At 39.7% G+C, this 14,480-nt stretch overlaps 1 protein-coding gene across 1 annotated transcript; it reads left to right on the top strand.

The window, feature by feature from the left end:
- Positions 1–677: 677 nt before the first annotated feature.
- On the top strand, positions 678–14,316 carry FBXO7 (F-box protein 7). Its single transcript, XM_007427869.4, has 9 exons — positions 678–1,070; positions 3,920–4,220; positions 4,409–4,636; positions 5,912–6,053; positions 7,838–7,921; positions 9,497–9,589; positions 11,064–11,240; positions 11,922–11,959; positions 12,420–14,316. Exons 1-9 carry the CDS (start codon positions 949–951, stop codon positions 12,804–12,806), a joined length of 1,572 nt encoding a protein of 523 aa, XP_007427931.1. The 5' UTR covers positions 678–948; the 3' UTR covers positions 12,807–14,316.
- The last annotated feature ends 164 nt before the right edge of the window (positions 14,317–14,480 follow it).

Genomic DNA, 14,480 nt, shown 5'->3' with positions numbered 1-14,480 from the left:
AAAACAAATGAATATATTTCTGTATATGTATGTTCATGTATGTAAAGTGCTGGAGGGTAAGAATATATGCCAACCTTATCTGGGCTTGGGAGCCTAGCAGGGTCAGACCTAGTTAGTTTGTGGATGGGAGACCACCAAAACATCCCGGGGCTGTAGGCTAAGCTGGGAAGCAGAAAAAGCATCCTTGAGATAATGGAAACCGCTTCTGTGCTGCTGCCATAAAAATCATCTGGAAGTGTCCACAAAAGAACCAGCAACTGATCTTATCTGAAGGAGATTTTGCCATGTTAACAACATATGCATTGGACCATACTAAAGCTGCCATATTGTAAACATATTGTAAAGCAAGATCCTGCAGCCACTGATCAGTCCTTGCAAAAAATTCAGCCTTCCACATTCTGCTTAGTGCAGAGTAAAGATGCCCCACAACCACATGTAAAGGACAGGGATGTGTAGGGAGGGCTCGTAAGGCTTGGCCCCCGGGATAAAGAGTCCTATTCAGATTACGCCCGTTCGCCACCAGAAAAGCGCCAGATGAGAAGGACGCGGAAGTTATCAATCGAAGACAAACTTCCGTAGAGAGGAGGATGGTACGACGAGCACCAAATCATCGCTCAGCAGAGTCTGTTTCTAGTTCCTTCGACGAGCGCCGAATCATCGCTCAGCACAGTCACTTTCTGGCTCCCTTCGACCGCTGGGTAGAAGGCGGTTGCTTGGAGCGACGCGGCCGGTGAGAGGGGAGGGGCAAGCCGAGGGGAGAGCCCTGCGTCATGTCAAGGTCGCGAGGGTCAAGGAGGCGGGTCCTCGGTAGCCCAAACCCACCATAACAACGACGGCGATTCCCCGGAGCCGCGTCTTCGTTGCGGCCTCCTGTGCCGCCACCTTTGCGGAGGGGCCTCTGCGGCGCCGGGGGGAGGGAGCGCGGGGGAACGCCCGCAATTCGACGCCATGAAGCTCCGCGTACGGCTGCAGAGGCAGACGGCCCCGCTGGAGTTGCCAGAGGCGGAGCCACGGCTGGGGGATTTGCGTGCGCACCTTGGCCAAACCCTCTTGCCCGCTTGGGGTTACAGGTAGCGCGAGCGGAGCCGTCACGGAGGGAAAGGGATGTGCGGGCGGGGTCTTAGGGACGCTTCCCACCTCTGGGAGAGCCAGAGGGGTTACCTGAGTCGGAGAAGACTCGTGGTCTCGTTTCAGAAACATCCATTTTATGCTTTTATGGGGAGAAAACTTTCGAAGCAGTCCAAATGCTTCAGTTCGGTGGTGACAATGAACAGAGGCCGCAGATGACTTCACTGAAAATAAATAATTTGGGGATCCAAAGGATAATGTCATAATTATTACCTGGCGCAAAATAGGGAATATTAAAAGGAAGATTTCTTTGCCATTCTTTCCCTTGTTGACTAAACTATGTATTTACTGTATGTCTTAATAAGATTTGTCCCCAAGATAAGTTGCTTAACTTAAAACTTATTGGATTGGCCAGGTTTAGTACTGGGATGGGAGATTTCTGCAGAATACCGAAGGCCCTAGGCTACATGGGGAAAGGGGGGGGGGGACCTGGAGAAAGGCTGTAGCTAGCCACTTCCTATATTGCTGCCAAGAAAACTACATGAATGTGTCCATGAAGTTAATCAAGAAGTCAGGCTTGGCTTGAAGGAGGCTTTACTGTTACAATGTATAGCATTGAAGTGAATAGAATTTTAGGATTCTTGGCTTAATGATGGCACTTGCAGTATTGTTGACATTTATAGAATTATAAATTATGTAGAGTTGCTCCCATCCTTCACATACAATTTCTATGCAGAGGAATGCCTATGATAGTGAATTTTCTGAAAAAGCTGATGCATTTCAGGCTAGAAATGTTTTTGCTTGGTCAGAGCACTGAAGCTCAGTAACAGAAGAATAAATGCTTACATATCAGGAAATGTTCAGAGTTAAGGACTTTATCAAGGACTTGGTAATATATCCCCCGAATAGTTTCTCCAGTGATTATATTTTTCAGTCTTTTACACACTTCTCTATGTTGAAGTCTTGAGTTTTTGATAAAACAGTTTTACAGGACATATTGTTTAAGCAATGTAGTGTAGTGACTGGAGTGTTAGACCAGAGCTGGGGATGCTTGGATTCATTTTCTCCCTCCCTGCACCTAATGCCAAGTCATTATCTTTCAGTGTGGCCTAATATGCATAGCTGGGAAATTAGCTTATTAAGGGAAAAAATCCTTTTGCAAAATACTGTGGGGAATATGTACAAATTTTGATCTGGTTACTGGATATCTGCATATAGGGTGAATTTAGTTTCAATCTTACATAGTTCTCTGGCAAACCACTTTTCATTTCATGTGGCTTGATGGATAATTTAGAAGTGTTCATTGAACGGTGTGCATCTCCTGGACTGCTAACTTTCCAAATAGACTAATGCACCATTGGAGAATTAAGCAGCTGATTCAGTATGTTGAGAAATGAACCTTATTTTCTCAAATAAGTGTACATAGGATTGTATTTTTAGTTAACTAGTTGATCTGTAATCCTGAACCCATCTACCAAATGAAATGGAGTCCTGCTGTTCATAGGCACTCTCACTGAAGTGTTTGAGATTATGTTGTTATTGCTAGAATCAAACTTTTTCTATCCTATTGAGAAGGGATACATTATACTGTAGATGAAAGCTTAGTCCTTATGAAACTGAAAGTCAAGTGTAAGATTACATGTTCAGTTTCACTTACGGCCTAGAGCTACAATAGAAACCAAGGTGATACAGTTATTATACCATGGAAAGTATGTGATTTATTAAAGTAGTAGTATGAACACATCAAACTACCTGTCAAATGACTTAATTTAATTTATTCCATTTAATATGACTGCCCACTCCAGAAGACTCTGGGTGGCTTACAAATCCATTAAAAAAAGAACAAAACAGTTAAAACCCACAAAAACAGGCAGCTTGAACTAAAACAACAAACGGTACAAAAAACAATATGACAGAGGCTCAGCCAATAAATCACACCCACATTAATCCCAGGCCTGGGAATAGAGCCAGGTCTTAAGGGTGTTCTGGAATCCCAGGAGAGTGGGTGCTGTGGTTTCATAGCTTTTCTGTGAGACCTCTAGTGGGAGGGTTTGATTGGTCTCAGATGGCAAGGCATGCTAGAGGTATGGGATTGATTTGTCTTGAGTGTACAGTGAAAAAAGTAACAGCTGTGATTATTTTAAAAATTAAATATAGCTGTTTTCCTCAGAGGTGCTCTGTAATTTAATAGTCACTGGGAAATTTATGTGTGAAAACTTTGATTTTGTTATTGTTGAAATTGAAAATATCCCTTATTTTGTTCAGAGGTGAGTTGTAAATATTGTAAGGTGAAATGATCCGTTTAGGTTTTGTGGAGAAGGAGAATGGAAAGTGTCGGGTAGTGAAAGGTTTCCTTTGGTTCCTGTTAACTTCTTTTATTAAAAATTACATGCATAACTTAAAATAACAATTTTGAAAGGCAAGTCATAGGTTAGATACTATTTATAATGCTTTCCAGGCAAATTCAACAGCATTGATAATCTTTTCTTAATTTAATAAGACTGAGAACATTCTTAGAAAAACATGGACTTCCTCTTCAGTATTTTGCCACAATAATTTAGGTACTCTTAATATGCCAAAGACCACTTTTAAATATGTATTAGACTTACTGTTCTGAGAAAAAAGTATTTGTCTTTACTACTAGTCATGTATATATTTACAGTGGGCTAACATAAGCATAATAGATGCAGGTGAAAATGGATCAATTTGAGATTGGTCTCAGTTTTAGTGACTATACTTATTGTTTACGTTATAGTTAATCATGGAATTAGATAATTAAGGACATCATTTAGTCTGTAGTTGGTGCATGTTCTGCAGTACAACTGTGTGCCTAATGTTGTTTTCCCTACAGTTCTGACATCAAATTTGCAATAACATTGAACAACAAAGACTCCCTTACTGGAGATGAGGAAACGCTAGCATCATTTGGGATTGTTTCAGGAGACTTGATATGTTTGATATTGGAAGATGCTGAAGCAGAATCAAGAGTATTTCCAACTCACACCTCATCCCTGTGTGCACAACAGAATAATCATGAACCATCCACTTCAGCCATATGTCACAACCAATCCAAAATCCTAGACAGTGAAAGACACTATGGACATCTATCAGGCTATAAAGTTCAAGATAATGTTCAGATGAGTGACAATACGGTAAGTCCGTAAGATATGAAGACATTCTTTTTGTGTCTAGTAGGGAAAATACTGAGAAGCTTGGAACTGCTTCATCATTTTTAGAGACTGCCTTTTTTCACAGAAACCCTTTGCTTTTCTCTTGATCATTTTACAAAAGTAAATATAACTTTTTAATGCTCTCTTGTTTCTGCTGCTATCCTTTCAAGGCAGAATCCAGCCAAGCATTTGCTTCAGAGGCTGTATCTGATGATTTTGATCTTCAAGAAGCTGCAGGTTCTTATCCTTCGGAGCCAATGCTTTGCTCTGAAGCTACAGATGGGCAAGTACCACACTCTCTTCAGACCCTGTACCATTCTGCAGAATGTACCAGTGCCAATGATGCCTTGATAGTTTTGATCCATCTTATTATGATGGAAACAGGATATATACCTCAAGTAAGTGAATTTCAACAAAGGCTTTCTGTATGTGTGGATACCATGTGCCCCACCAGATTTGGTTGAATTCCATTTCTCATAAACTCTCTCATAATTTTCATGATTGACATAGATCTTAGGCCAGTAAAGAGATAATGTTGGATGATTTGCTGATAAAGGTTCTACTCTTATGAATAGATTGGTCATCCCAATCCAGAATGTTTCTGCCACACACTGCTCTGCATTAGTCATAATTTGTACTGCATATCCATTGATGCAGAACACAGCTAATGCACAGCACATTATCTAGTGAGAGATGTGGAAACCAGAACTGTATATCGTATTCTAGGTGTTGCTGTAACATAAATTTGAATAGGGGCATTATAATACTGTTTGGTTGCCTATCCCTTTTCAATGAATCTTAGCATGGAGGCTCTTTAGACAAGTTCTTTTGCAGACATTTGCCTTTAGCCCATGGAAGGTGAATAAAATGGTATGTTTATTCCCCTTTCTCATATGTAGAGTCTGGCCACATTAAAAATATTTAATTAGGCTAATTAGAACTGGGATAGTAAATGTGAGTTATCAAAGATTTATTGAAACTCTCTAAACTATCCAGCGCAGCTATATATGTAGAATTAATATTTTAGTACTATTTTTGGCAAATATTATTTGTTGCTTTGAGTTTGATTCATGAAATAATTTCCATTTAGCCTCATTATCAGCTGTAAATGTATCAGATGATGATATTAATGAAAAGTAGTTATCAAATTGTATACATATATAATGAGTAATAAGGTGTCAGGCTATGCCAGTTATTGGGAGTGCTTTTTGCTGGGCTTGGCTGCAAAAGTTGCACAGATGACCTGTGAAAGCTCTCAAAGTAGGTGGACACTGTCTCTTCTGCCCCAAAGAGAGTGGCTTCTAGCCTGTTAAAATCAGACAGGATGAAGAGGCACATGGATGAGAATTTTGATTTCAGGATATATAGGGCTTCACTTGATACTCAGCGGCCACAGGAATTCTTTTGTTATGGCTTCATTAACTTTGTAACAATAAATCTCCTAATTAGAGTTGTGGCTCCCTGTAACTCTGTCTTGTAATTTCTTGCCTGATTGGCTGAGAGAGGTCTGAGTGTGCCTATCCAAATGCTTTAGTTGCACTGTTGCCATAATCAAAGTCCTATGATTTGAGTAGTCCTAATGTAAACACTAACAAATCTGTGGTCAGTTTTAGTTCTGTGAGAGTACTACTCTTAAAGTCTGCCTTGTTAAATTCCTCTTTTATTATTCATAGGGAACAGAGTCAAAGGCAACAAGAATGCCTGACAAATGGCGGAGCAGAGGTGTTTATAAGCTACAGTATGCTCACCCTCTCTGTGAAAATGGCTTTGCTGCCCTTACTTGTGTGCCTTTGGGGGACCTTATTGTTATCAATGGTAAGTATATTCTGACATTTGTTTGACTGGAGGCTAGTGTTTGATTGTTGTTCTTTGTCTTCCATGCTGTATAATCGCTAACAAGCCTTTAAGGCATAAGAGTTAGTTGATTCTTATGTCCGATGTGAGGTCAGCATTTAGGAGTTATCAAGTATGACAGAAGTGGTTTGAGAAGTGCCATGAAGCAAGCTAAATTATCCTTTTGAACTGTATTAAAAGAGAAATGGTAGCCCTTAATATTTTACAGCTTGGCTTTCATATGTCTCTGATGAGTCAGCAGTAAAAGTGTATACTTGGACACGTACATGAATTCTAGAAAAAGGTTTTCTTAGCTGGTTTTGTAAAGGTCTCAATACAACTTGTGCTAAGAATGGTGTTTTCTTTCCTTAAATGTTTCAACTATCTAACATGTCCTTTGACTTGAAGGAAATGTGATACTTACAGATAGTCCTCAACTTATGACCATTCGTTCAGCAACCATTCGAAGTTACAAATGCACTGAAAAAAGTGACTTACAGCTGATGCCTGTTGCAGCGCCCCCATAGTCATGTGATCAAAATTCGGGCACTTGGCAGCCTGCCCACACTTAAATTGCAGCGGTGCTTCAGCTTCCACCCCCCCACCCTATTTCCCCCCCATCTGTGCCCTTTTGGCCCCCTGCAGCCTGCCTTGTGAGGTGGCAAGCAGCCCCAAAACTGCATGGGTCTGAGGTTGCAAGAAGCCCCTGGGCTGCAGTGCAGTGCAAAGCTGCAGCTACCCCTGGAAGCCTCAGCTACTCCAGCAAGAGCCAGCAAGCCGCAGCGGCTAGAAAGTGCCAGCAAGCATCAGTGAGCGTTTGTTCGCCCAGCTGCCTTTGCTGTCTCCTTTTCAGACCCAGCTTCTCCTGTGAACGTTTCCTCCACATGGCTTCCTGAGCCTTTGTAGAGCTGCGCTCTCTTTGAAGAGCCTTCGGAAAGAGAGGGCAGCTAACAATTGTTGATAAGAAAGACAAAAAAGTCTGGATAGTGGATGTTGCAATACCTGAAGAAAGCAGAATAGAAGAGAAAGAACTGGAGAAAATCACAAAATATAAAGACCTGCAAATAGAAGTAGAACAACTATGGCAAAAGAAAGCAAAGATAGTACCGATAGTTATAGGTGCCATGGGTGCAATCCCAAGACATCTGGAGCACCATCGGCATTGACAAAATCACCATCAGTAATTGTAAAAGGCAGCTCTACTTGGAATGGCTTACATCCTGCGATGATACCTTTAATATTATTAAACAACATCTGCCTATCCCAGGTCCTTGTGAAGGACTCGATAGGTGGACAAAAATGCCAAATCCAGTCTAAACATCTGGCTGACTGTGTGAGCAACCATAATATAATGCTTTACAGCATTAGGCTGTAAAACAGATACTGAGAAAAAGAATGGGCTTCAAAAGAGAGAGAACAGTGAGCAGGCCCATCTAAGTTGCTGTTAAGGCCTCAGAAAAATCATCTTTGAAGGAAGTGAGGGAGGCTTGCCTTGAGCACAGACAAAATAAAACCAAACCATGACATCACTCTGTCTTGTTACTTGCTACATCAAGAAATCCACGCTGCTTAGATTCTTTCCTATGTCCTGGAATATTATGTCACACAAATTCCAAGGGGGAGGAGAGGAGCCTTATATTTTTTCTTTCCTTTCTCACAGCCCATTGCTATTGGGCAAATTTATTCTGTTGAATTTTCCCAGGAACTTCAGAATCATCAAGAATGATTTTTTGTTAAGCTTTCTTAGTGTCTTTTTCTGTTTTCAGCAATGTTGAAGATTGACATTGACATCAAAAGTGTGAAGAGATTGCAGCTTCTGCCAGCTGCTTTTATCTGCTTTGAAGACTCAGGTATCTGATATAATCTGAATTTTGGGGAACAGCAAGAGGCTAATAGATGAGTAATGCAGCAGTAATGCTGATCATTAACTGAGCAAATTAGAAGACAAAGTAGAGTGCAGTGGCTAGGAGGCATTTTTAAGTTGCATCACTGAACATTTTAAGCTTATTCAAACAGATGCAAAGACCTCATGAGCTCCTGTCAGGTTTTGAGGTTCTTCAATAACATGTTCTATGAAAACAAAACATTCCAAGCCCCCCCCCCCAATTTTTGTCAGCCACAAACTTCTCTCTCACCTGCAGCAGTTTCTCCAGATCCACTATAATTGTCTATTATTTATAAATTCTGTATTCTAGTCTATTGCAAGGGATATGTTTTCTCTTAAAAGCAGGAGAATACAGAATTTATAAATAATAGACAATTATAGTGGATCTAGAGAAATTGCTGCAGGTGAGAGAGAAGTTTGTGGCTGACAAAAATGATGTTCTGAAAAATACTAATTTATTATGATATAGTCCTCTTCTTTCCCCCACAACCATAAAAGCATGAGATTTGTTCCAATTTTTAAAAATAACAATGCTAAATCTTAAGAATTTACCAAGAAGAGTTTACTTTCACTTATTTGGCTGCTAGGGGAGAATTATGCTTGAAATAAACTCTAGTTTATTAAATAATTCAGGTTTTAAGATTGGGTTGTTGAGCAGTTGCCTGGAGTTCCTTTTGAACCATCTTTTAGTCTAGTTCAATACTGAATTACCAAAACACCCCAATTCTGGTTTATTCTCCCTCTTGGCCCCGGCAGGAGGAGATGCTAATGCTTGAGTTGGGAGCTTTACCCTGTTGCCTTCTGCTTCTGCAGGTAACCTAGGCTAGAGTTGTATCCAAACTTGCCCATGTGTATAATCTGTATTCTTTCATTTCTCCATGGTACAGATTGTACCTGTAGGAAATCATATTCTTATAGGCTATATTAAAGGGGATGTTTTGAACATGCAGATTCTAGAACAGGCTTCATTAGAGACAACCTACTTTCAGCCTTTCCTCATTCACATTTGTAAAGCTGAATGTTAAAGAATTTTAGTCTTAATCTTTCCTTTATACCACCTCCTTGTTTATTCAGTATTGAGCTAGTGGTGTAATGGCATATAATTCCTCAGTAGGGGGACCCATTATGTGGAAAATTTTGAGAAACTCACTCTAATAGCATTTTGACATAGTGCTTCTTAAATGGGGCTACAGTTTCTGGCTCAAGTGTAAAATAATCAAAAAGTCTTAGTTATTTATCACTAAAATAGCAGCTACAATTGATGTAATGTGCTTTTTTCAGTTTCTCCTCATTAAAAACTAAAAATAACTCTTTCCATAGATTCTAGATGCTGTGCTGTTTAGTCATGCAAATAGGTCCACCAAATTCATTAGTCCATGCAAGCTTTGCTGGCTATTGTAAATCGAACTACTATAGCATATTGCCAGTCTGAATGAGAGAACTTTTTCTATTTTACTGCTTGGTGATTTATTCTCAGAGGCAAATAGTTAGAATAGGATATCCTGAGCAGATGATATCAACCTCTTTATTTTTCCTAAAGGAAATGTTGCAGGTGTGTATAAGGACCTTCAGAAGCTCTCTTGTCTCTTTAAAGATCGATTGGTATACCCCCTTCTGGCTGCTGCTCGGCAAGGTAAGCAGATCATGGGAGAAGGCATATTATAAATCTTTTTGTAAAGAGTGTTTATTGCGTAATAGGCAAAGCCACTGAGCTCATCTAGCAGGAAAGTCTGTATGCAGCATTTGTATGATTCTGGGTTCCTTTCACTTATTAAATGTACAAATCCACCAGATTTGACACAGAGCTGGATCATTTTTGGTTCTGCCTGCACTGAGGGCCCAGAGTCTCGTTGTACATAACATTGAGCTCTCTGCAGCTGACTAGACCAGTGTTTCTCAACCTCGGCAACTAAGATACGTGGACATCAAGTCCAGAAGTTGAAGCATGCTGGCTGGGGAATTCTGGGAGCTGAAGTCCACACATCTTAAAGTTGCCAAGTTTGAAAAACACTGGTCTAGACCATCGAGCGTACAAACTGAAGCTCATTTGCGTAAACTCTTAACAAGTCTGGCACTCTCTGTTCAGGCTCTGATGCCAAATAACCAGAATGGATCCTGATTCAGAAAGATGCTGTCCCCACAACTGAATGAGTAGTCAGCCTCTGAGCCATATTTCTTTTGATCTCTATAAATCGGACACTTCCTTCTTCACATCCCATCATGGTTGCAGCTATGACTTAAAAAGTTGAACAGGCACCAAATTCTAATTTGAGAAATGTTAGTAAAATAGATAAAATCTGTAAGTGCCTTTTGAAGCAATTCTTGTTTCACTTAACAGGCAAAATCTCTATTGTAGTTGGGCCAGCCGGAGAGGCTATTTCCTATGTGGCTTGACAGTTTAGTAAAGCAATAATATACTAACTTTGATCTGAGTAGGAGTGTTTTTTGTTTCTTTTTGTTTCTTTTTTTTTTTTAACTAGGCTGAAGAAAAACTAGATGATATTCCAAACTAATTTCATTGTATAGCTGCCAGAGGATTTTGGCTCCCAATCAGGAGAGTGGAACTTTTCATTGTTGAAACTCTAGTGTAACTTCCCCCACAACCTAGTGCCTTCCAAATCTGTTGGAGGAGGGTACTTTAGAGTCTTATTTTAGGGACAATAGAATATTTGGTTAGTGGCACTCATACCTCCTATCTTTATGGTAGCATTGTCTTTTAAGTCCCATCTGGTCATATGGTTCAGTAGAAATACAGTGGTGCTTAAAAGTTTATGAACCCTTTTGAATTTTCAATATTTCTGCATAAATATGACCTAAAACATGATCTGTTTCCCATACAGGTCCTAAAACTAGATAAAGAGAACCCAATTAAACAAATGAGTCAAAAACATTATACTTGTTCATAATACTATGTCTTTTTTGATGCCTTTGATAAATGCATGAGAAATCCAAAGCTCTTTGTGTAGAAATAGGCTTTTTCTTTAGCTGAATCTTATTAACTTGCTTTGTTTCAAGCAGTGTTTGATTATAATTATGAAATGTATAAGAAGTTAAACTGCCGGAATGTTGTGATGATGTTGTTCTCCCCCTTCCCCTTCTCCTCTTAGCGTTGAATCTACCAGATGTGTTTGGCCTGGTGGTTCTTCCCTTGGAGCTGAAACTCCGGATCTTCCGGCTCTTGGACTTTCGCTCATTAATTTCTTTGTCTGCTGTTTGCCATGATCTTTATGCTGCTTCAAATGATCAGTTATTGTGGAGATTCATATATTTGCGAGATTTTAGAGGTAATTGTTCATTTTTTTTTTTTTATACGCACTCAGTCGTTACTGACTCTACGGTGACTGCTTGGACGCGTCCCTGCAGTTTTCAAGGCAAGGTGTTTTTGGAAGTGGTTTGCCAGTGCCTCCTTCCTAGGGCAGAGCCCAGCTGGCGAGCGCGGGAGGCGGGGTTTCTGTTGCTTCGCGCCTTTTTCAGGCGTGTGAGGCTTCCGCGCTACCAGCAACTGCTCCCGACTCCTTTTGCAAGGCGCTGCCAGCATTTTTCCTCCCAGCGGGGTGAGAGTACCCATTTATCTACTCATGTAAGTTTTTGATCTGTTGGGTTGACAGGAGCTGGGGAGGAAACAGGAACTCACTCTGCTGTGCGAAAGCTGGGCTTGAACTGCTGAAGTGTCGACCATTTCTGGCCGGCAACTTTCAGCGTCATTAAGCCGCTGCGCCACCACGTTCATACAACTTTTCTAATTATATGGAACTGAATTGAGAGGCTTGTTGTCAGCTTTGCAGGTTAATTTGTCAGGGCTCTTTGTCAAGGATTATACCTCTATGAAGCTGTTTGGGCATTGTGTCCAGTAGATGGTTATTGTCTTGGAGCAATCCTGATCAGTATAAGTTTTCTAATATGTTGTCTATGTGCATTATAGAATTGGTGTAGCAAGCTGATTTGTATCTTACATGTTTATGCAGATCCTGTTGCCAGATCTCGAGACACAGATTGGAAAGAAGTAAGTGGGTATCTTGATATGTTTTTTCCAGTAGGCTCTGTCTCTTGGTTTTGAAGAATATATGCAGTCTGAATAGCCAGGAGATGAACAAGCTACATTCTCAGCTAACTGAAAGCTCCAGTTGATACAGGAGGCAAACTCTTCTTTAAAGACTGTGCTGAAAGAGCATGTGAACAATCATTATTCTAATGGATGCCAGACTGCACAGCTTCTTTCAAGCCAAGTCCAGCTGAATTCTGGTCTGAAATCCTATATATATGATTTGCATGAAATAAAAGAATTTGAAAGGCATCTGTTCAAATTATGAAGCTGCAGAAGGCATTTGGCTGCATGGAGACAGTTGTGCTAATACATTTGGTTCATGTATTAGGTCTAAATATTTAGGAATATACTACCAAACTTTTATAACAATGAAGGCTTTGAAATGTACAGCTAAACTTTATTTTCCCTTTTTCTACAGCTGTACAAGAAGAAACTGAAGCAGAAGAAAGATGCACTAAAGTGGAGGCACATGATGTTTCTGCCCCCTCCTCCCCTCCCCATGCCATTTCATCCCAGTCCACTGTATCCCAATCCTTTTTCTCCTAATCCCCTTTATCCCCCTGTTATCATTGGTGGTGAGTTTGATGAAAGGCCAGCACTCCCCTACATTGGTGATCCAATAAGCTCCCTCTTTCCTGGCCCTGCTGAGCTTCCAAGTCAGTATCTTCCTCTCACCCCACACTTAGATCCATTCCCCACTTTGCCATATTTTGATCCATTTGTGTCATTTCAAGAACCCAATCCAACACTCCCAGGAAGAGCCAGTCGGAGCCGCCCAATTGATAGTCGCCGTGCATTCATATGACAACTCTTTCAGTCTTGCCTATAAAGTTTAAACCTCTCTTTGTGGGCTTACTTTAAAACTGTAGTATACTTCAGCTTCAGAGCTATGATGTCTACTGTTTTAAAATTATGGCAATGCATACCTACTATAGCATCTTGATTCCACAAACTTGGGCCCAACAATTCAGTGCAAACAATTTGTCCTGTCTCCCTTGGAAATGGAGATCCTTTTTGCAAGAATATTGTGGGACACTATTCTTTTCATTTTCAGTGGCAGGCTGCTTCTTAGAAAGTAAAATGAAGTTCGCTTTTGTTGCATCAGATAAAAAGCACTTTAAAATACAATGATGCTTGTCTGGGTTGTTTTAATTTTTAAATCTGCCATTTAAATATCTCTGCTATGTTCTTTTCTCCCAGTAATTAGCCTGACTAAATGCTTTTTCTGTTCTATGCAATATCTGACATGTGGAAGGCACAGGCTGCGAAGATACCTGATTTGATTCTTCTTCAGACACTTTATACTGATTGAGAGGTTTTTTCCCCCTCTTTATTACTTGAAAAGCAATGTTGGTATTAGGGATTTCAAAGCACAAAGAATACTGAGTTAAAATTATTATTTTTTACACATGAGAGAATAAGACATTGAACTGTTCACCTTACAAACAGTTGAATAATAACATGCTACAGTACAACCCAGAAGATGAGAAATGGTGACCAAGAATGTCGAAAGCTCTGGCAAAAAGTTGCTGCCTTTCTATCCCAATTGCTCTCTGGTAAATATCTGCAGAATGTACCCTAAGTACTTTGTGAAATAAAATGACAGGTCCATCTGTACATTTAAAGAAACATTGTGTGGTTGATGGAACTAATAAGCATAATAACTGTTTCTACCATTTTTGTTTTAAGCCAACTAAATTGGGTAAACAGTTCTAGTTATTTTTAAATATATAATTAGAAGATGTGCGATTCTTAGGGATAAACAAACAATGTTGTATGTTCATCTAGTCGGTCAACTCAGAAGTCATATGTCGTATTAAAAGACATCTTAAAGGTTGAGCGCAAATAATATAACAATGAATGACTCTCACTTAAGATAAAATGTATTATCTTTCCCATTCTTCAGAATTTTTCTCAATATAGTATTTTCAGCCTCATTAACAACAAGAACAAAAACATTATTTGTTTAGGTGCACTAATTTTGATATGTCAGTTTTTGTCTCATCCTAAATTTGGAATTGATGAGGGATTGCACATAATGCTGCATTGTGAGAATAAAATAGGTGGCTGTTATGCCTTACAGCTCAAACTCTAAAGTTCCTTGGTTTTACATTAATGAGCTCACATGTTAAGTACATAAATTTAAGATGTGATTTGTGTTTAGAATATATAGTACTTTATATGTGCAGTATTACAAAGACATGTCTGCTAACAGAAGTACTCAATATTTGTGACCAACAGTTAATACTCAAGTGCTAATTTATAATACACTAAAGTGCTATAATCAACCTTGTTAGAACTCAAAACATGCATAAATCAGTTCTAAAATGGCTTGAGTCTAAATGTGATTTTGCTTTATTACCAAACTATTGGTCCTTTATAGTTGTATTTCTAATACTTGTCCTGTGGTGGCATATTTCCCCTTAGGATGCATACTGCTCAGAATATTGCGATGATAAAAACCTTTGTCCCAACAACT

Source organism: Python bivittatus, unplaced genomic scaffold (genome assembly GCF_059951505.1).
Source record: "Python bivittatus isolate LINGU-HERP-01145 unplaced genomic scaffold, Pbiv_v1 ctg000330_np1212, whole genome shotgun sequence".
NCBI lineage: Eukaryota > Metazoa > Chordata > Lepidosauria > Squamata > Pythonidae > Python > Python bivittatus.
This window is presented reverse-complemented; position numbering and strand designations above follow the sequence as displayed.